The sequence below is a fragment of the Salmo trutta genome, chromosome 1 (genome assembly GCF_901001165.1).
Source record: "Salmo trutta chromosome 1, fSalTru1.1, whole genome shotgun sequence".
In the NCBI taxonomy this organism is placed as follows: Eukaryota; Metazoa; Chordata; class Actinopteri; order Salmoniformes; family Salmonidae; genus Salmo; species Salmo trutta.
This window is the reverse complement of record NC_042957.1, coordinates 38,477,929-38,501,347: the sequence shown is the minus strand read 5'-3', so window position 1 is coordinate 38,501,347 and position 23,419 is coordinate 38,477,929. Positions and strand designations below refer to the sequence as shown.

The 23,419-nt window shown below is 42.4% G+C and overlaps 1 protein-coding gene across 1 annotated transcript; it reads left to right on the top strand.

The window, feature by feature from the left end:
• The first annotated feature begins 75 nt into the window (after positions 1 to 75).
• On the top strand, positions 76 to 19,828 carry LOC115195584 (translocating chain-associated membrane protein 2). Its single transcript, XM_029755601.1, has 11 exons — positions 76 to 292; positions 2,637 to 2,700; positions 2,964 to 3,073; positions 4,346 to 4,462; positions 4,556 to 4,614; positions 5,013 to 5,097; positions 12,172 to 12,242; positions 15,904 to 16,008; positions 18,120 to 18,263; positions 18,438 to 18,595; positions 18,797 to 19,828. Exons 1-11 carry the CDS (start codon positions 173 to 175, stop codon positions 18,871 to 18,873), a joined length of 1,110 nt encoding a protein of 369 aa, XP_029611461.1. The 5' UTR covers positions 76 to 172; the 3' UTR covers positions 18,874 to 19,828.
• Positions 19,829 to 23,419: the final 3,591 nt, after the last annotated feature.

The window sequence follows — 23,419 nt, the reverse complement described above, 5'->3', positions numbered from 1 at the left end:
GCTAGAAAGGAAGGAATTTCACTTAGCCTTACCTTTAATGAGGAATTTTCAAAACGTCCCCTTTTAGAGTAGGCACATGCGCAGAGCAAGGAGAAAGTTAACTCCTGAACTTCGCAGTCAGTTTTTTTTGGTTGGATAAAGTAAAAAGTCGAGAAAAAGTCATTCTGCTGAAATGGCATTCCGGAGGAGAAACAAGAGTTATCCCTTCTTCAGCCAGGAATTCTTAATACAGAATCATGCCGATATCGTCTTTAGTTTGGTCATTTTCATTCTGATTGGATTGATGTTTGAGGTGAGATGAATTCTGATTCCAATTTTCCCTCGTCTACCTCAGCTGTTTTTTTGTTGGCAGGTCCGCTACAGATTTAACCATGAGATATTCCAATGGCATGTAGTTGAACGTCATGTAATATCTTTCATCTGTTTCATATGAAAGCAGTTGCAACTAACTTTTACTACCGCTGTTGGCTACACTGTTAATCATTTTAATATGTTATGCAGATATGGCGGTGGTTTGTAGATACGATACAATGTTGCAGTTTTTGTTACAACGCAATAGCGTTTGCTTCCTAGGGTTACAAAGTAACAATTTAGCTGTCGTTTGATCACGGTTTATGTGCAAGTTGACAGCGATGAAGTGGAAGTGAGAGACTGGACATTTGTACAGCATAACTTCCTATAATTTCCTTCATCTCGACATCGGTCTGTTTCTAGGCTACAGTAGTTCATCTAAAGTAGCTCATTTTGTCAGCTATAACGGGACGAGAAGTTTTTGCATAGTCTACGATTAACCAATTTAAAGTGTGTGTTGTTTGGTAAGAATGGAAAACTTAAGAGTATGGCACTTTTTCATTGACGTTAAACTTTAACTAGTTCGGTGTGTTTGACATCAAGGAAAAGCTCATTTAAGGCACAACTAATTACCATAAACGAATAACGTTACATTTGCAGTGGCCCTTGGTTCCCGTTGACAAAGCTTTTCGACGAAGGAAGCCCGTTGCTCCAAAATGATCGAGTTAACTGCCACGTCTCAACCTTTGAGCGCTGCTGCAGCGGGTTATGTTGCAATGAAAGAGTAGACGTGTTTGTTTTTCTGTGCACTGACCGTGACACGAATTGTGTTCCACGTTCTATTTGCGCCCGAGCTGTCGTTTTAATGAAATTACAAACGTTAGATTAGCGTTATACCACTTCGACTTGGTTAGATAATTGAATGCTTCGACAAAAAAAATGGTCGTCATAGGCCGGCTGATGAATTCACACGTAGGGAAACACTTGCTGTAGCCTAATCTGTCAACAACAAAAAAACCTAGTCTACGGTTCGTTTGGCGAAGTCATTTACATTGCTGTGACTGTTTTAGGTATCGATCCGGTATTCTCAGTCCCTTCGCGAGCTATTGGCCTTCATGTGTAGGCTACATATAGGCTATGGAGGGGGTTTCCTTGAGGTTTCACGTCTCGGAAAGTCACTGTGGTAACAGTTCACTCTGAATAGACCCATGCAAACTAGAACTCGGCGGGGTTTGGTTTTGACAAGGCACCAGGTGGCCCTGGCGCGTGTGGAATGTTGGCAACTTGTTAGTGCGCTCGAGTTTACCGTAAAATAAGCGTCATATCCCTTCGTCATCGCGAGACGACTCGTTTTAAAAAAATATATATATATATATATACATACAGCACCGTCCCCCCTCGGAATTCACTTTAGAAGAACATCGTCAAATTACTTCCCCCCCCAAAAAAAATGTGTGAGGTGTTTGAGAAAGTTTTCCTTTTCAATAATATCTATCTGTGGACTGCAGTAACTACTCGCCGCGCCCTCTGCCATTGAGGGTTATTGTAACAGTACCACGCCCATTAGCATTAGATCTCTACATGCCTTGCCCACTAGCATTGCGTCACTACACGCTAGCCAGCTAGTACATGCTAGATAGCTAGTACAAGCTAACTATACTGAACAAAAATATAAAGGCAACATACAACCATTTCAACGGTTTTACAGTTCATGTAAGGAAATCCTTCAATTGAAATGAATGAATTAGGCCCTAATCTATGGATTTCACATGACTGGGCAGGGGCACCGCCATGGGTGGGCGGGGGAGGGCATAGGCCCACCCACTTGGGAGTTAGGCCCAGCCAATCAGAATTAGTTATCCCCCACAAAGTTGCTTTCTTCCATACAAAAATACTCCTCAGTTTCATCAGCTGTCCGGGCGGCTGGTCTCAGGTGAAGAAGCCAGATGTGGAGGTCCTGGGCTTGCGTGGTTACACGTGGTTACACGTGATCTGCAGTTGTGAGGCCGGTGGGACATACTGCCAAATTCTCTAAAACAATGTTGGATGTGGCTTATGGTAGAGAAATTAACAACATTTTCATGCAACAGCTCTGGTGGACATTCCTGCAGTCAGCATGTCAATTGTCACTACATGACGCTATATGGAAACATTCTGTAAAAAGACAGACATACGCACACAAATGTCTATTACCAGAACTTTTTCCACTCCATATTTGTCCGTCTACTTGCTTTCATAAACAAGAAAGTCATTCATAGGCAAGCCACTTGGCAGTTTCATAAAACGTTAGATATCTAATCTAAGCATATATCTAACCTAAATGTGGTTATGCTTCTCTTTTCTAGGCAACAGCAAAAACTGCAATACTGTTTATTCAACCCCAGTACAACATCAGCACCCAGTCACCAGGTTTGTGCCACAACCCCCACTCAACACTACCACATCAGCTATGAGTCTATACCCTATATAGTACAAAAATAGTGCACTATTTAGTGAATAGGTTGCCATTTGGGATACATCCATAGTCTGTTTATCAGAGTAGGCTTATCTTCCATTTCTGTCAAACCTGTTGTCATTGGCGCATTCCTCCCTGTAGCCTACTTTGTGTGTACTTTGAGTTTGTCCTTTGTCACTAATTATGCCTACCTGCCCTCCACTGTCTGTCTGTCCAGAGGGAGAGGTGACATTGTACCAGTACGGCTGGCGGGACTGGGCCACCATCCTCTTCTATTTCTTCATCACCATCATCCTCCACGCTGTGGTGCAGGAGTACGTCCTGGATGTGAGTAATACCAAGCCTCACTGCATTGTGGGTATTTGTGTTCTCAAAGCAACATCCAGAAACTCTGGCATCTTAACTCTGTCAATTAAAACCAATAGATGCCAAAATCTTGTAGACTGGAGGCAATGGGGCTAGGTGGGGTGGGCCGCCTTGTCGATACAATGGTAGATAGGGGAACACTGATGGGTAAAATGGAGATTAAACTCTGGAACAATGGAGACTGACTGGTCTGAGTAGAAGTTGACCTTGTATGCACAGAGCTAGGATCAGCCAAATGTAGCATGAACCATTTAAATTGGAAATGCAAAACTGACCTTAGATCAAGGTTGTTGGGCCTACTGCACACAGACTCATTATGAGGTCACAAGGTCAAATGGGGTTGTCTTTATGTCACCTCTCCTATACAAAACCTCCAGAATACAGGGATGTAGCCTGGGGCCATATTCACAAAGCGTTTCAGAGTAGGAGTGCTGATTTGAGGATCTGTCCATACAATATTATTCAATATGATCTATGCTAGATCGGCACTCTGACACACTTTGTGGATAGGGGCTCTGGTGCTAGATCTGTTTGTGCTGTCTTGCCAACTCCTATGTTTAGCATTACAGTGACCATAAGAGTTGGCAAGACTGTACAAAGAGATCTGGGATCCTGGCTAACAGGAAAAGGATTGTAATATTATTTCACACTCTAGCTCTATCATCAACTGGGTTTTACAATGGGTTAACACGGGTGTCAAATCCGTGGTTTAAGACGTTTCTTTATTTTGGGGTGGGGGAAACAAACTCAAAATACTTTAAAAATGAATAAATCCAAATCGAAACTCTGTCGAAATAATGGACATGCATTCATACAGTTTCTTGACAGTTCAGCTCGCTAATAATCACCCAAATTAAAGTAAGACAATCAGGGAGCGTAAAACAATTCCCAAAATATGGATAGAGGATGTTTTTTTGCAAACTTTGACAGTGACGAAATATAACACATTTTCAATGTGGCCCTCCGGAGCTCGTTGAAGACCGACTGTGTCCCCCTGACACCCCTGGGGTAACACTTGTACGGTACGTCTCTGCTCAAAGTGCGTCAGTGGTTAAAGATGGCACTTAGCATCTTTTGTTGTCATAGGTTTTTTGTTTCTGTACACTTGCTTGTGTATAATAATGACAATGTTTCTATGGAACCAGGAAATGAAACCCATTTTGACACAACCTGTCTCCCACGATATCTGGAGCCTATTTTTAATCACATGCTTTTTTGTTGTTCTGTTTTTAGAAAGTGAATAGGCGTCTCCATCTCTCGAAAAGCAAGAACACCAAGTTTAATGAGTCAGGCCAGCTGTGTGTGTTTCACCTGGTGTCTAGCGTGTGGAGTCTCTACATACTCATAACAGTAAGACACACACACACACACACACGCCAATGTGTCGTGTAAAGTCAAATCATCATGAAGATTTCCACTAAAGTCTCCCTTTTCCCTTTTCAGGAAGGATACCTGTTTCACCCTAGCAGCCTTTGGGAGAACTACCCACATGTCCATCTCAGGTATGATGACTCAGCACTATTACAGGGCTATCTTGTTCCTTCCTGCGTCTCAAATGGCACCTTATTCCTTGTGTAGTGCACTACTCTTGATCAGGATCTTTAGGGCGCAGACAAGAACAAGATATCTTGTGATAACCATAATCATTAGCACAATGGCAATGTAACTTATAGTTTATCTTCTTGTCCAGTAAAAATGTAAGATTGTATTCTTCTCAGGTGTAACTATTAGTAGGACTCTCATGATGGCTTAAACAACCCTTCTCTACGCTGAACCGGGTATGTTACTGCAGGGCTGGAACAAAAGCCTGCACACCCAATAGCTCTCCAGGACCAGAGTTGGCAGGAGAACCCTGCTCTGTACCATATCCTTAAACAAACTCTGTGTGTGTGTGCTGCAGGTTTCAGGTGAAGTTCTTCTACCTCACTCAGCTGGCCTACTGGCTTCACGCCCTTCCTGAGCTCTACTTCCAGAAAGTACGCAAGGTTAGTGCTGAGGCTGTGAGAAACGGAGGAGTGATATTGGTGTGAAAATTAATTAATTCATTAAATCTTCCTTTCTGTCACATCATATTCCTCATAAAAATCATTTTCCACCCAAATGTCAAAGGCTTTTTCACCATTCAAAAGGCACTCGCACATCTGAGCTATCTTTTTTGCGGACCCAGCTTTGCCAGCTGAATTTAAGAATCCACCACTTATTGTTTATAGGAGAGGTTGCAATTTACGCAATAATTGGTCCATGCCAACTGCCAGCAACAAAAGAAAATCAGCCAGGCTCTTTTATGCCCTCTTCTGAACGCCCTCTTATAGATGCAGAGGTTGCGCACAGTGTAATGATATGATGTGTGAATATTTCTGCCACCCACATACAGGAAAACGGTTCCAAATAAATGACATTATTATGTGCTCCACCACCCATGTTATCTACATAATTAAATGTCCATGTGGGCTGTGTTATTTAGGTAAAACCTCTCGTTCTCTCAAACAGAGAATTTGTGACCATACATGTTAAATCAGGAGAAATGAGAGGCATTATCCAGTCACAGTATATTTAAATGACCTAAAACATAAAATGCCTAGATTTTGTGGCATAGAAAAAGTTAAGATATATAATACTCTGACGAAAAGATAATGTTTGGGGATTTTCACACTCCAGCCATTATTTCCTAGATGTCTTAATAATGAAATGCCTATGTATGTTATGTTGTAAATGTGAACATGAATTATGCCCCCATTTAAGATTACTTCAACGTTTTTCTTGCGCTGTACCCAATGATTTATGAAAATTTGCTTGGTAGGTCGATGTCCTCATTGTGGTTTTACAGATGTGTTTAATACAATTTATGTACACACTTTATTTGAATTTTTATGAAATGCACATTGTTATATTTGGTAAAACGTATTTGCTTTCCCTCAACTCCAACCCCATTCGATGCGTGGAATGGATGTGGGTGGGGCTAGGTCTACATAAGGGTGCAAAAAAATAAATAAATCACAAAAGCTCTGACGACGGCCGTGACGCCGATACGCGAGGCTTATTAAAGAGCAGTGACACTATCAAGAGCAGTGTGCAGGTTTCTTCTTTTCTCTCAAATGCTTTTTCACTGAAATCACATATTACTTCCTCACCTTGAAAGTTGCAATTAATCTCCTTGTCCATAGACTGCTTTGCTTTCAAGGTAAGGCAACAAATATGTGAATGTGTCATTTGAGTGAACTATCTTTTTAATACAACATTAGTTTGCACCCACATAACCTCATTCTGAGCATTAACATTCCCGTTGACAAAGAACCAGATGCAGACACTCTTTATGAATAGAGAGTAGGATGATGTAACTGAGTTATGTGCCTCAGACCGCTACGCCACTCGGGAGCCCTAAATATGTGTATTTAAAAAATATATTTTCCCCTTACCCTACCATCTCTCCTGTAATTTGAGTAAACTAATGGACAACAACACTTATGCGTCTACTTCCAGTTTATACATGCGTACACACAATAGTTCCATTTTGTTTCTTTTTAGTCCCATCCTTCAGCTCCGCTCAACCCCTCCCATCTACAGTGCATTCGGAAAGTAATCAGACCCCTTTAGTTTTTCCACATTTTGTTACGTTACAGCCTTATTTAAAAATGGATTGTTGTTTATTTCCCTCATGAATCTACACAATACCCCATAATGATAAAGCAAAAACAGGTTTCTAGACATTTTAGCAACAAACAAAAAACCTATGACAAGTATTCAGACCCTTTACTCAGTATTTTGTTGAAGCACCTTTGGCAGCGATTACAGCCTTGAGTCTTCTTGGGTATGATGCTACAAGCTTGGCACAGCTGTATTTGGGGAGTTTCATCCATTCTTCTCTGCAGATCCTCTCAAGCTTTGTCAGGTTGGATGGGGAGCGTCGCTGCACAGCTATTTTCAGGTCTCTCTAGAGATGTTTGATCGGGTTCAAGTCCAGGCTATGGCTGGGCCACTCAAGGACATTCAGAGACTTGTCCCGAAGGCTCTCATGCGTTGTCTTGGCTGTGTGGTTAGGGTTGTTGTCCTGTTGGAAGGTGAACCTTCGCCCCAGCCTGAGGTCTTGAGCGCTCTGGAGCAGGTTTTCATCAAGGATCTCTGTACTTTGCTACGTTCATCTTTCCCTCGATCCTGACTAGTCACCCAGTCCTTGCTGCTGGAAAACATTCCCACAGCATGATGCTGCCACCACCATGCTTCACTGTAGGGATGGTGCCAGCTTTCTTCCAGATGTGATGCTTGGCATTCAGACCAAAGAGTTCAGTCTTGGTTTCATCAGACCACAGAATCTTGTTTCTCACAGTGTGAGAGTCCTTTAGGTGGCATTTGGCAAACTCCAAGCAGTCTGTCATGTGCCTTTTAATTGAGGAGTGGCTTCAGTCTGGTCACTCTACCAAAAAGGCCTGATTGGTGGAGTGTTGCAGAGATGGTTGTCCTTCTGGAAGGTTTTCCCATCTCCACAGAAGATCTCTGGAGCTCTGTCACTGACCATCAGGTTCTTGGTCACCTCCCTGACCAAGGCCCTTCTTCCCCCGTTTGCTTAGTTTGGCCGGGAGGCCAGCTCTAGGTGGTTCCAAACTTCTTCTATTTAAGAATGATGGAGGCCACTGTGTTCTTGGGGACCGTCAATGCTGCAGAATCTCTTTTTGGTACCCTTCCCCAGATCTGTGCCTCGACACAATCTTGTCTTGGAGCTCTATGGACAAGTCCTTCGACCTCATGGCTTGGTTTTTGCTCTGACATGCACTGTCAACTGCGGGACCGTGTGTGTGTGTGTGTGTGTGTGTGTGTGTGTGTGTGTGTGTGCCTTTCCAAATCATGTCCAATCAATTGAATTTACCACAGGTGGACTCCAATCAAGTTGTAGAAACATCTCAAGGATGATAAATGGAAACAGGATGCATCTGAGCTCAATTTCGAGTCTCATAGCAAAAGGTCTGAATACTTATTTCTGTTTTTTATTTGTAATAAATTTGATAAATAAAAACTGTTCGCTTCATCATTTATGGGTTATTGTGTGTAGATTGAAGACATTTTTTTATTTAGTCCATAACGTAACAAAATTTGGAAAAAGGGAAGAGGTCTGAATAATTTCCGAACCTTTCTATTCTCATAGTTTCTAAAGATAGTAAATTAAAGACAAACATTTTTGTCAAGAGTATTATAATATTATTGATTGATTTAGATTTGATGAATTTTCAAATCACCCAGCAGTGCTATTTGCAGAGTTAACTCCAGGTAAATGTTGCCATTCTTCAACCATTCCTAACAAAACAAATTATCTAATGATTCTGTCTCTCAATTTCTGCAGAGCTGGGTTGGTTGTATCCCCTATATACAGTACTAGTCAAAAGTTTGGACACACCTACTCATTCAAGGGTTTTTCTTTATTTTACTATTTTCTACATTGTAGAATAATAGTGAAGACATCAAAACTATGAAATAACACATATGGAATCATGTAGTAACCAAAAATACATCTAAATATTGAAGAATCTCAAATATAAAAAGTAGCCACCCTTTTCCTTGATGACAGCTTTGCACACTCTTGGCATTCTCTCAACCAGCTTCATGAGTCCATATTATGACAAGAACAGTCGCAAAAACCATCAAACGCTATGATGAAACTGGCTCTCGTAAGGACTGCCTCAGGGAAGGGAGACCCAGAGTTATCTCTGAGTTATCAGCCTCAGAAATCGCAGCCCAAATAAATGCTTCACAGAGTTCAAGTGACACACATCTCAACATCAACTGTTCAGAGGAGACTGCGTGAATCAGGCCTTCATGGTCGAATTGCTGCAAAGAAACCACTACTAAAAGAAGAGACTTGCTTGGGCCAAGAAACACAAGCAATGGACATTAGGCAGGTGGAAATCTGTCCTTTTGGTCTGATGAGTCCAAATTTGAGACTTTTGGTTCCAACCGCTGTGTCTTTGTGAGATGCAGAGTAGGTGAACGGATGATCTCCGCATGTGTAGTTCCCACCGTGGAGGAGGAGGTGTGATGGTGTTGCTGTGCTTTGCTGGTGACACTGTCTGATTTAAGGCACACTTAACCAGCATGGCTAACACAGCATTCTGCAGCGATACGCCATCCCATCTGGTTTGGGCTTAGTGTGACTATCATGTGTTTTAACAACAGGGCAATGACCCAACACATCTCCAGACTGTGTAAGGCCTATTTGACCAAGAAGGAGAGTGATGGAGTGCTGCATCAGATGACCTGGCCTCCACAATCCCCAGACATCAACCAAATTGAGATGGTTTGGGATGAGTTGGACCGCAGAATGAAGGAAAAACAGACAAGTGCTCAGCATATGTGGGAACTCCTTCAAAACTGTTGGAAAAGCATTCCAGGTGAAGTTGGTTGACAGAATGCAGGCGAGCGAGCGCTGGGCATCTTGTTATGACATGGATTATCTCAATATCTTTGACATTGTCAACTTCAGAAAGTTGGCTTAACGTTGGAACAGCTAGCTAACTAGTTAACAAGCTTGTGCAGAGCGGCACCAGAATTTAAATAAAAATATGTAGTTAATAAATCCAATGTTAAATGTGATAACTATAGCACCCTTAACTAGTATAGAAAAGGTTTATCCATTCTTTAATATAACATTTCTGAATCAAGCTTTTAACGTCAGTAGGCTCCTAGACTATGCTTTGGAGGGGGAAGGGCCTACACACACACTGGCAAAATATTTCAGCTGGCAGGCAGACACTCAAATTCATTACTATTTCTGAGTGAGGGCGTTGCATAGGCACACTTTTTCAGGACCCTGACCCTTTTTCAGGACCCTGTCTTTCAAAGATAATTTGTAAAAATCCAAATAACTTCACAAATCTTTATTGTAAAATGTTTAAACACTGTTTCCCATGCTTGTTCAATGAACCATAAACAGTTAATGAACATGCACCTGTGGAATGGTCGTTAAGACACTAACAGCTTACAGACGGTAGGCAATTAAGGTCACAGTTATGAAAACGTAGGACACTAAAGAGGCCTTTCGACTGACTCTGGAAAAACACCAAAAGAAGCATGCCCAGGTTCACTGCTCATCTGTGTGAACGTGCCTTAGGCATGCTGCAAGGTGGCATGAGGACTGCAGATTTAGCAAGGGCAATAAATTACAATGTCCATACTGTGAGACGCCTAAGACAGCGCTACAGGGAGACAGGAACGACAGCTGATTGTCCTCGCAGTGGTAGACCATGTGTAACAACACCTGCACAGGATGGGTAAATCCGAACATCACACCTGCAGGACATTGTACAGGATGGCAACAACAACTGCCCGAGTTACATCAGGAATGCACAATCCCTCCATCAGTGCTCAGACTGTTCGCAATAGGCTGGACTGAGGGCTTGTAGGCTTGTTCTAACGCAGGTCCTCACCAGACAACAACGTCGCCTATGGGCACAAACCCACCATCGCTGGACCAGACAGGACTGGCAAAAAGTGGTCTTCACTGACGAGTCGCGGTTTTGTCTCACCAGGGGTGACTGTCGGGTTTGCGTTTATCATCGAAGAAATGAGCGTTCCACCAAGGCCTGTACTCTGGAGCGGGATTGATTTGGAGGTGGAGGGTACGTCATGGTCTGGGGCGGTGTGTCACAGCATCATTGGACTGAGCTTGTCATTGCAGGCAATCTCAACGCTGTGCGTTACAGGGAAGGCATCCTCTCTCATGTGGTACCCTTCTTGCAGGCTCATCCTGACTAGACCCTCCAGTATGACAATGCCACCAGCCGTACTGCTCGTTCTGTGTGTGATTTCCTGCAAGACAGGAATGTCAGTGTTCTGCCATGGTCAGCGAAGAGCCCGGATCTCAATCCCATTAAGCATGTCTGGGACCTGTTGGATCGGAGGGTGTCCCCCCCCCCCAGAAATGTCTGGGAACTTGCAGGTGCCTTGGTGGAAGAGTGGGGTAACATCTCACAGCAAGAACTGTCAAATCTGGTGCAGTCCATGAGGAGGAGATGCACTGCAGTACTTAATGCAGCTGGTGGCCACATCAGATACTGACTTACTTTTGACCCCCCCCTTGTTCAGGGACACATTATTCAATTTCTTTTAGTCACTTGTCTGTGGAACTTGTTCAGTTTGTCTCAGTTGTTGAATCTTATGTTCATACAAATATTTACACATGTTAAGTTTGCTGAAAATAAACGCAGTTGACAGTGAGAGGACGTTTCTTTTTTGCTGAGTTTATACATTTCCTTTATTACCCTACCACCCCTTCCCATATTGGAGCAAACTAGTGAACAACAACACCTAGGCCTGTATTTCCAGCTTATACATACTATATACATTTTATGGACAGTCTATTTTACATTAGTTTTATTTTGTTTGTTTTTAACTCTTGTCCTTCCTCAACCTCTCCCATATATTTATGATGCCCATCCAGTTTGATTTCTATTTTCCATATCTTTCAAACTGTAATCCTACTCTCTATTTATAGTTTTACGGGCATGGTATGTTTTACATTAGTTATCTTATTGTTATTAGTCCCAACCTTCAGCTCCATTCAACCCCTTCCCATCTATCTCTTAACACCATCCTTATTGGATTTCTATTTGCCATGTATTTTTCAACTGTGATGTGATGTTTCACAAAAGCTCTGAACCTTTCCATTCTCATTGTTTCTACAGAATGTACATTGAAAATATTTTTGCTAAAAGTATTATTATTTTATTGATCGATTGATTGACTTTTCAGATCATAGACACTGTCTGTTGCGTTTTTTGGTGGGACTGGAAAAAAAATATCCGGAACGTAAAATAACGTTATTAACTGATTCCCCTGTTTTTAAAGTAACGGTAACGGTTCTGTTCTGGAACTGTATAGATCACTTTCATTCACGGTTCTGAATCTGTTTCATGACATTTTTGTTATTTTCCAGTGTTCTGTTCCCTGAACCGGTTCCAAACCCTGGCCATTACCACTAAATACAGAATTTTAAAAACCATCAAGTTGTGCCATGGCTCAAAAAAGGTTGGTAACCCACTCCTGATGTGACTGCTCTGTGTTGTTGTCCTTAGGAAGAGGTCCCTCGCCAGCTGCAGTACATCTGTCTCTACCTACTGCACATCTCTGCAGCATACCTGCTCAAGTAAGCACATGTAGAAGCTACAGTTGGGATGTGACAAATGTTCTTAACGTTTAAACTGCATCTTGTAGTCTGGCTCTAGACATGCCATTGACAATGGCTGCATATCAACCGCAATCATTTATCTAATCAGTGCTGTGAAATTTCTCATTCCATCCCTTATCGCACTGCTGCCAGCAACAGGTTGGGTCTCACGGTGCCTCCCTTTCAGCATTGCACCTGTACTGCCACTGTAGCTCAATTCCACCCCACAAAGTTTGCATTTCACAACTTTCTTATTTAACTTCTCAAAGCATTGCCATACAGGACTTCGCTGCTGTCACTTCCCTGTCTCACGCTGCAATTTTTCAATTGTTAACGAGGATGACTTGCTGAGCAAATCATTTGAAAGATGAATATCTCCTAACGTTACAGCATTGTTGTTAGGCATTTGTCGAATGTTTCTTTTTCCCTTGATGATGATCGGGACCTGTTCGGTTTTTGGTAACTGCCCTGTGATTTTAATTATTTTAAAGTTTTTCGGTTAGCGTTTCTTTTAAAACGTTAACAATCATTTAAACGTGACATCCCTAATAGAAGCACGTGTATATAAGCGCCTAATATTAGCACAAATGCATATAAAGCATATATAATCACATGAGCACCCAAAACATAGAAGCATAGATAAGCACATACAGTGCCTTCAGAATGTATTCACACCCCTTCATTCTTTTCACATTTTGTTGTTAGAGCCTGAATTTAAAGTGGATTACATTGAAGTTTTGTGTCACTGGCATACATACAATACCCCATAATGTCAAAGTGGAATTATGTTTTCACAATTTCTACAAATTCATTAAAATTAAAAACTGAAGTGTCTTGAGTCAATAAGTATTCAACCCCTTTGTTATGGCAAGCCTAAATAAGTTCATGAGTAAAAATGTGCTTAACAAGTCACATAAGTTGCATGGACTCACTCTGTGTGCAATATGTGTTTTACATTCATTTTGAATGACTACCTCATCTCTGTACCCCACACATACAATTATCTGTAAGTTCCCTCAGTCGAGCAGTGAATTTCAACCACAAAGACAAGGGAGGTTTTCAATGCCTTGCAAAGAAGGGCACCTATTGGTAGATGGGTCAACAACAACAAACAGACTTTGTAATATCCTTTTGAGCAATCCCTTTTGAGCATGGTGAAGTTATTAATTACACTTTGGATGGGGTATCAATATACCCAGTCACTACAAAGATACGGGGATTTCACCATGAGGCTGATGGTGACTTTAAACAGTTGCAATGTTTAATGGCTGTGATAGGAGAAAACTGAGGATGGCTCAACAACATTGTAGTTACTCCACAATACTAACAATGGAGTTGTACTTGCTTAAGGACTTCATAACACATGCATAACCTGTACATGGACTTGCTTACCAAGATGACATTGTATGTCCCTGAGTGGCCTAGTTAGTTTTGCCTTAAGTCAGCTTGAAAATCTTTGTCAAGACTTGAAAATGGCTGTCTAGAAATGATCAACAACCAACTTGACAGCTTAAATATATATTTTTTAAGAATAATGTGCAAATATGGTACAATCCAGGTGTGCAAAACACTTGGAGACTTACCCAGAAAGTGTCACAGCTGTAATTGATGCCAAAGGTGATTCTAACATGTATTGGACTCAGGAGTGTGAATACTGTATTGACTCTTGAGTGTGAATTGTTTTTTTTGTATTTTATTTTCAATACATTTGCAAAATTGTCTCCAAAACATGTTCTCACTTTGTCATTATGAAGTATTGTGTGTCAACCGGTGAAGAAAAAAATATATTTAATCCATTTTGAATTCAGGCAGTAACGCAACAAAATGTGGAGTAAGTCAAGGGGTATGAGAACTTTCTGACGGCACTTTACATTAGCATATATAAGCACCTATACCTTAACCTGTTGAGGACAGACGTTCCGCTAGCGGAACCCCGTTCCACCTGCGGAACCCCTAGCCAACAGCCAATGGCATCGCAAGGCGCGAAATACAAAACCAACTGAAATACCACAATTCAATTTTCTCAAACAATCAACTATTTTTTTAGTCCTCCCTGTAGCTCAGTTGGTAGAGCATGGTGTTTGCAACACCAGGGTTGTGGGTTCGATTCCCACGGGGGGCCAGCACAGGAAAAGAAATGTATGAAATGTATGCCTTCACTACTGTAAGTCGCTCTGGATAAGAGCGTCTGCTAAATGACTAAAATGTAAATTTTACACCATTTTAAAGATAAGACTCTCGTTAATCTAACCACATTGTCCGATTTCAAAAAGGCTTTACAGCGAAAGCAAAACATTAGATTATGTTAGGAGAGTACATAGACACAAATAATCACACAGCCATTTTCCAAGCAAGCATATATGTCACATAAACCCAAACCACAGCTAAATGCAGCACTAACCTTTGATGATCTTCATCAGATGACACTCCTAGGACATTATGTTATACAATACATGCATGTTTTGTTCAGTCAAGTTCATATTTATATCAAAAAACAGCTTTTTACATTAGCATGTGATGTTCAGAACTAGCATACCCACCGAAAACTTCCAGTGAATTTACTAAATTACTCATGATAAACATTCACAAAATACATAACAATTATTTTAAGAATTATAGATACAGAACTCCTTTATGCAATCGCGGTGTCAGATTTTAAAATAGCTTTTCGGCAAAAGCACATTTTGCAATATTCTGAGTAGATGGCTCGGCCATCACAGGCTAGCTAATTTGACACCCACCAAGTTTTTGGTGCTCACTAAACTCAGAATTACTATTAGAAAAATTGGATTACCTTTGCTGTTCTTCATCAGAATGCACTCCCAGGACTTCTACTTCAACAACAACTGTTGTTTTGGTTCCAAATAATCCATAGTTATATTCAAATAGCTCCGTTTTGTTCGTGCGTTCAGGTCACTATCCGAAGGGTGACGCACGAGCGCATTTCGTGACAAAAAAATTCGAAATATTCCATTACCGTAATTAGAAGCATGTCAAACGCTGTTTAAAATCAATTTTTATGCAATTTTTCTCATATAATAGTGATAATATTCCAACCGGGCAACGTTGTATTCATTCAAAGGCTGAAAGAAAAAAAGATTATAGTCTCGTGGCCGCGCTTCTCCAGTGTCGCTGACCACTTACAAATTCTCCTGCTGTTCTTCGCCCAGAGACAGCAGACACCCCATTCCACTTTCTGGCGGCTTTAGAGAGCCAATGGAAGCCTTAGAAAATGTCATGTTACAGCAAGATGCTGTAATTTCGATACAGAAGGACAACAAATTGTCAGACAGGGCACTTCCTGTATGGAATCGTCTCAGGTTTTGGCCTGCCATATGAGTTCTGTTATACTCACAGATATATTCAAACAGTTTTAGAAACTTTAGAGTGTTTTCTATCCAAATCTACTAATTATATGCATATTCTAGTTTCTGGGCAGGAGTAGTAACCAGATAAAATTGGTTACGTGTTTTTTTATCCGGCCGTGAAAATACTGCCACCTATCCCAAAGAAGTTAAGAGCACCTGAGAGTTGCCATATTCATATTTACTCCAAATTTGTACTTGCATAAGGACTTCGTAACACATGCCTGACCATGTCCTTCTCCCTCACCGCCCCCTCCTCTCCTCCCCTCCCTCAGTTTGAGTCGTGTGGGCCTGGTGCTCCTCTGCCTCCAGTACCTGTCTGAGATGGGCTTCCACATCGCAAGAATGTTCTACTTCACTGATGAGAGCCACCAAAAGATGTGAGTTCATACTTCCAACTCAGTGTCCTTGTGCTTAGTGTCCGTCCTGAGATTGGAAGGTTGGGGGGTTTGATCCCTGGTTGAGTCATACCAAAGACCCTAAAAATGGTGCCCGATGCCTCTCTACTTGGCACTCAGATGGATTTGGGCTAATGGCCTGTGATTGACTATCGACCTGTCCAGGGTGTACTTGTACATCATGCTGCTTCACGTTGCAGAATCAGGAGATAGTGCAGGAACCTATGGCTACTTTTACTTCCAACTGCAAAACAACATATGTTGCGGGGTCTACCTTTTTAATGAAGTGCTATTCATATTTTAATGTGATATACAGTTGAAGTCGGAAGTTTACATACACCTTGGCCAAATACATTTAAACTCAGTTTTTCACAATTCCTCACATTTAATCTTAGTAAAAATTCCCTGTCTGACACCACTTTTTTATTTGAAGAATGTGAAATGTCAGAATAATAGTAGAGCGAATGATTTATTTCAGCTTTTATTTTGTTCATCACATTCCCAGTGGGTCAGAAGTTTACATTCACTCAATTAGTATTTGGTAGCATTGCCCTTAAATTGTTTGACTTGGGTCAAATGTTTCCGGTAGCCTTCCACAAGCTTTCCACATTAAGTTGGGTGAATTTTGGCCCATTCCTCCTGAAAGAGCTGGTGTAACTGAGTCAGGTTTGTAGGCCTCCTTGCCCTCACAGTTTTTCAGTTCTGCCCACACATTTTCTATAGGATTGAGGTCAGGGCTTTGTGATGGCAATTCCAATACCTTGATTTTGTTGTCCTTTAAGCCATTTTGCCACAACTTTGGAAGTATGCTTCGGGTCATTGTTCGTTTGGAAGACCCATTTGTGACCAAGCTTTAACTTCCTGACTGATGTCTTGAGATGTTGCTTCAATATATCCACATTCTCCTTCCTCGTGATGCCATCTATTTTGTGAAGTGCACCAATTCCTCCTGCAGCAAAGCACCCCCCACAACATGATGCTGCCACCCCCGTGCTTCACATTTGTCCCCATGTGCAGTTGCAAACCGTAGTCTGGCTTTTTTATGGCGGTTTTGGAGCAGTGGCTCCTTCCTTGCTGAGCGGACATTTCAGGTTATGTCGATATAGGACTCGTTTTACTTTGGCTATAGATACTTTTGTACCTGTTTCCTCCAGCATCTTCACAAGGTCCTTTGCTGTTGTTCTGGGATTGATTTGCACTTTTCGGACCAGAGTACGTTCATCTCTAGGAGACTGAACGCGTCTCCTTCCTTAGTGGTATGCCGGCTGCGTTGTCCCATGGTGTTTAAAGTTGCGTACTATTGTTTGTACAGATGAACGTGGTACCTTCAGGCGTTTGGAAATTGCTCCAAAGGATGAACCAGACTTGTGGAGGGCTACAATTTTTTTTCTGTGGTCTTGGCTGATTTCTCTTGATTTTCCCATGATGTTAAGCAAAGAGGCACTGAGTTTGAAGGTAGGCCTTGAAATACATCCGCAGGTACACCTCCAATTGACTCAAATGATGTCAATTAGCCTATCAGAAGCTTCTAAAGCCATGACATAATTTTCTGGAATTTTCCAAGCTGTTTAAAGGCACAGTCAACTTAGTGTATGTAAACTTCTGACCCACTGGAATTGTGATAAGTGAAATAATCTGTCTGTAAACAATTGTTGGAAAGATTACTTGTGTCATGCACAAAGTAGATGTCCTAACAGACTTGCCAAAACTATAGTTTGTTAACGAGACATTTGTGGAGTGGTTGAAAAACGAGTTTTAATGACTCCAACCTAAGTGTATGTAAACTTCCGACTTCAACTGTATAAACAGCACTTCATTAAAGGTAAACTATGCAATGTGACATCACCAGACAGTGTGGTGACTTCCTGAAATACAACCTGCCAAGACTCTCACTATTGGTTCTTCCCAATATCTACATTCTTGGCAAATCTCAATTTTGTTGTTTTCTAAAAATGCTGTAAATCTCCCTGATGTGTATAATGATATCTTATTGCTGACTCTACCTTTAATGGCACTGCATGCCATATGCAACCAATCCTAGCATAATCACAATCCATTTATGTCATGTACTGATGTGTTCGGTGTGTGTCCAGGTTTGACGTGTGGGCGGTGTGCTTTGTGTTCACGCGGATGGTGACCCTTACCCTTATGTTCCTGGCTGTGGGCTTTGGGTTGGCCCGCGCCGAAAACCAGGGACTGGACTGGGACTTGGGCAACTTTAACACTGTGCTGATACGGTAAGGGATTTTTGATGGCTGTCTTGAACAGCGTACTTCTATGTCTAATGTACACAAACTGCTCCACACACACACACACGTGTGTGCACACTAATACTATGTCTCTCCCTCTCTCACACAAACGCAGACACACCACTCTCTCCCTAACCCTCTCTCTATCATCCCTCTCTATAGGATGACTGTGCTGTTGCTGGTGTGTCTGACCCAGTCCTGGCTCCTGTGGAAGTTTATCCGTTTCCAGCTGAGGCGGTGGCGAGAGTTCAGACACGAACAGGCCTCTAGGAAGAGGGTCGCTGCCAAGCAAACCCCCCGACCTCTTAAGAGAGACTCCCGTGAGTGGACACACACTTTAGAATGGGTTTATAGCACCTCTTATGCCATTGTTCAAGATCAGTAGAGGATTTATGACAAGTTATCAAGTTAGAAGATAGTCAATGGTAAGAGTTGAAGCCATTCTATTGCAGCTAACAATAACATGTTGATTACTATTTGTTAATGTGTGTATGCCCTCCTCTCCTCCCTCCCTCTTACAGTTGGCCAGCATGAAAATGGCGTGATCAAAGCCGAGAATGGAGCATCTCCTCGGCCCAAGAAGATCAAGGCCCCCTAATGGCTCTACCCGGAATGGCTGCCCTAACAGTGGCCCTGATTATATGGCTTATCAATCAGAGGAACAGGAAACTGGTCCCACACGGTTCATCCTCTTCCTGTTTTGCGTGTTCCGGAGGTGACGCGGGGCCTGGGTCTGTCGCTATGGACACAACACGGCTTTAAAAATGCTGGATGAAAATCCAAAACCAAACCCCCCTTGAGCCCTGAACAGACATTTACTCTCTCTCTCTACTCTAATATCAGTATTTTTTTTTATACACCCACACCGCCTGCTATGGCCACTCTGTTTTTGGAGCTCCCTTTGTATACAGAACGATGAATATGTTGTTTGTTTGGCACACTGTATGTGTCATATTGAATGTGATGCCTCATACGTTAAGTACTGTACTGGTGTAGTGTTTGTCGAAATGTCACCGCAGCTGATTTTGAGCTCTGTTGTCGCCGTTGAATGAGCTGGCTTCGCTTTTTGTTTTTAGCATTGGTCGTATTCATTAGGCACCAAATGGATTGAAACATTGAGGCACTATTTGGACTTGTCCAATAAGAAACGCACATTTTCGGTTTCCGTTGATAAATGTTTTTATGTTTCCTGTCCTAATAAATACGACCCTGGTAATGTGGTGCAGGAAGGATGTTGCTGATACTACGGTGGCCCTAGAGGGACATCCAAATGTGCTGGCTTTGATGCTACCCAGTCAGTGATGGGTAGTGTGTAGAATTGGCGGGACAAGGTTGATATTGGACCAATCATGGGGCTCTGGTTAATCCTTGGCCCTTTCTTCTGGGTCATGGTCGGTGTTACTCGGACCGCGTTGTGCTCATGCTGTGGTCACTTCACACAAACCATGCCCATCCTGATGACCATGTATGTTGGATAATACCGCATGCCATTCCCATTGTTTTTGTTAAAGAAGTATCTGTTATTACTTAATTAAATAATGCATTTTTCTCAATTGTGGTGGTCTGGACTTATTTTTTACCTTAAATGAATCTTTCAACCATAACTGATGTGTGGTACAATACACACTAAAATATAAAAATAACTGATCATTTGCAATTACCATGATGTGAATCTGTTTTGTATGGCTGTTAAATCCTTGCAACCTCCTTCCTTGCTTCCTCAATGTATCTGATACCTCATTGGAGGAGGACTGAGGGGGGAGCTGGACAGGAAAGGGACAGTTAATATATTTTTTTGCCTTAATGAATCACTAACCACATGAAATACACTGCTCCAAAAAATAAAGGGAACACTTAAACAACACAATAACTCCAAGTCAATCACACTTCCGTGAAATCAAACTGTCCACTTAGGAAGCAACACTGATTAACAATAAATTTCACATGCTGTTGTGCAAATGGAATAGACAACAGGTGGAAATTATAGGCAATTAGCAAGACACCCCCAATAAAGTAGTGGTTCTGCAGGTGGTGACCACAGACCACTTCTCAGTTCCTATGCTTCCTGGCTGATGTTTTGGTCACTTTTGAATGCTGGCGGTGCTTTCACTCTAGTGGTAGCATGAGACGGAGTCTACAACCCACACAAGTGGCTCAGGTAGTGCAGCTCATCCAGGATGGCACATCAATGCGAGCTGTGGCAAGAAGGTTTGCTGTGTCTGTCAGCGTAGTGTCCAGAGCATGGAGGCGCTACCAGGAGACCGGCCAGTACATCAGGAGACGTGGAGGAGGGCAACAACCCAGCAGCAGGACCGCTACCTCCGCCTTTGTGCAAGGAGCAGGAGGAGCACTGCCAAAGCCTTGCAAAATGAACTCCAGCAGGCCACAAATGTGCATGTGTCTGCTCAAACGGTCAGAAACAGACTCCATGAGGGTGGTATGAGGGCCCGACGTCCACAGGTGGGGGTTGTGCTTACAGCCCAACACCGTGCAGGACGTTTGGCATTTGCCAGAGAACACCAAGATTGGTCAATTCGCCACTGGCGCCCTGTGCTCTTCACAGATGAAAGCAGGTTCACACTGAGCACATGTGACAGACGTGACAGAGTCTGGAGACGCCGTGGAGAACGTTCTACTGCCTGCAACATCCTCCAGCATGACCGGTTTGGCGATGGGTCAGTCATGGTGTGGGGTGGCATTTCTTTGGGGGGCCGCACAGCCCTCCATGTGCTCGCCAGAGGTAGCCTGACTGCCATTAGGTACCGAGATGAGATCCTTAGACCCCTTGTGAGACCATATGCTGGTGCGGTTGGCCCTGGGTTCCTCCTAATGCAAGACAATGCAAGACCTCATATGGCTGGAGTGTGTCAGCAGTTCCTGCAAGAGGAAGGCATTGATGCTATGGACTGGCCCGCCCGTTCCCCAGACCTGAATCCAATTGAGCACATCTGGGACATCATGTCTCGCTCCATCCACCAACGCCACGTTGCACCACAGACTGTCCAGGAGTTGGCGGATGCTTTAGTCCAGGTCTGGGAGGAGATCCCTCAGGAGACCATCCACCACCTCATCAGGAGCATGCCCAGGCGTTGTAGGGAGGTCATACAGGCACGTGGAGGCCACACACACTACTGAGCCTCATTTTGACTTGTTTTAAGGACATTACATCAAAGTTGGATCAGCCTGTAGTGTGGTTTTCCACTTTAATTTTGAGTGTGACTCCAAATCCAGACCTCCATGGGTTGATAAATTGAATTTCCATTGATTATTTTTGTGTGATTTTGTTGTCAGCACATTCAACTATGTAAAGAAAAAAGTATTTAATAAGATTATTCCATTCATTCAGATCTAGGATGTGTTATTTTAGTGTTCCCTTTATTTTTTGAGCAGTGTATATAATCTTCAGAAATTACTTTGTCAAAGCAACAAGGGTGTACTTACCTTGGTTCATAGTCTGAGGGAAGGGAGTAAGGATGTTCTGTTAGGGAGTAAAGAGGAGAAAAGCTGTAGGGGAGTGATATCTTTTATGACATCAAGAAGAGGGTTCCACTCTGATGTCATCTGAAGAAAGAAGGGAGAGGAATGAGTGTACTGTTGGAGCGGTCTGGTTTATATGCATGCACCCACACACACACACACATCTGATAAAATAATCCCAAATCAAGTATTCCAGGTTAATGTGTCACCCTGGCAACAGCTGTTGAAATGTAGGCCCTTACCTGACTGAGGGCCAGCGTGGGTCTCCGCTCCCTGGTCAGCCATCCATAGGCCGAGCCTCTGCCTCAAGGAGGTCATGGTGTGAGAGGGGATCTGGTCTGAGATGGACTCCAGGTACTTTAGCATGTAGTGGTCAGCACAAAGCGGTATCTGAAAACTGAGGAAGAGAGACAAAGACAAGGGGTCATAAGAGTGGGCTACCAATGTGGGTGGTTGTACTATGGGTAAAACATTTTGTTGAGATACTTACGAACTGAGGCAACAGGGTTTATAGAATAATATCACTGTTCTCTGTTTCACTCAAACTGTGAAATACATCTGTTTATGGTTGGAAGAAGGTTCTGTTCCAAATGGGCTGAAATGTCAATGAGACAATAATAAATTCGGTCCCAGATCTGCCACGTCAATGGCCATAGGAGTTGGCAAGACAAACAGATCTGGGACTAGGCTAAAATGCTGACCACACTAGTCACGTCGCGTGCGTGAGCGTTGCACAATAAATGTACACACGTTATTCAATCATTGCACCCACACTGCTCGCGCGTGCCAACGAGCATCTGAGTTGCCAGGCGCTAAAATAGAAGTTGATTCTATTTGTAACGCAGAACGTGCTGCAAGTCCTGCCTCTCCCATCTCCTCATTGGTTTTTAGAAGCATATACCCACGTGCCATCTTCTCATTGGTTTTTAGGAAGATATACCCACGTGGGTGATTGAAAGATGAACTGAGGTCGGTTGTGGTAATGCACCTTTATTGCCAATCGCCATATGAAGTCCAAAGATGAAAAAGAAGCCTTGAGAGAGGACTAGAAACAATTCGGTTGACCGTTTTATGTGTGGAGTATATGTCCGACTAGAGGACCTCATGCATTTCAGGTAAAATAACAACACAATGTTTATATCCCAAGACAAATTAGCTAGCAACAGCAAGCTAGTTAGCTAAATAGGACAAATTAGCCAGCAACTGCAAGCTAGCTAGCTAAATTGCCATAAATGTTTAATGCTTTTCGACCTGTCCCCAAATTAATATACAGTTGAAGTCAGAAGTTTACATACACCTTTGCCAAATACATTTAAACTCAGATTTTCACAATTCCTGACATTTAATCCTAGTGAAAATACCCTGTCCCTGTGAAATGTCAGAATAATAGTAGAGAGAATGATTTATTTCAGCTTTTATTTTGTTCATCACATTCCCAGTAGGTCAGAAGTTTACATACACTCAATTAGTATTTGGTAGCATTGCCTTTCAATTGTTTAACTTGGGTCAAATGTTTCAGGGAGCCTTCCACAAGCTTCCCACAATAAGTTGGGGGAATTTTGGCCCATTCCTCCTGACAGAGCTGGTGTAACTGAGTCAGGTTTGTAGGCCTCCTTGCTCGCACACGCTTTTTCAGTTCTGCCCACACATTTTCTATAGGATTGAGG

Coding starts and splice junctions, on each gene's coding strand:
- LOC115195584 (XM_029755601.1), top strand. CDS start 173: ATGGCATTCCGGAGGAGAAACAAGAGTTATCCCTTCTTCAGCCAGGAA. Junction 2,701..2,963: donor CATCAGCACCCAGTCACCAG/GTTTGTGCCACA, acceptor CTGTCTGTCCAG/AGGGAGAGGTGACATTGTAC. Junction 18,264..18,437: donor TTTAACACTGTGCTGATACG/GTAAGGGATTTT, acceptor CCCTCTCTATAG/GATGACTGTGCTGTTGCTGG.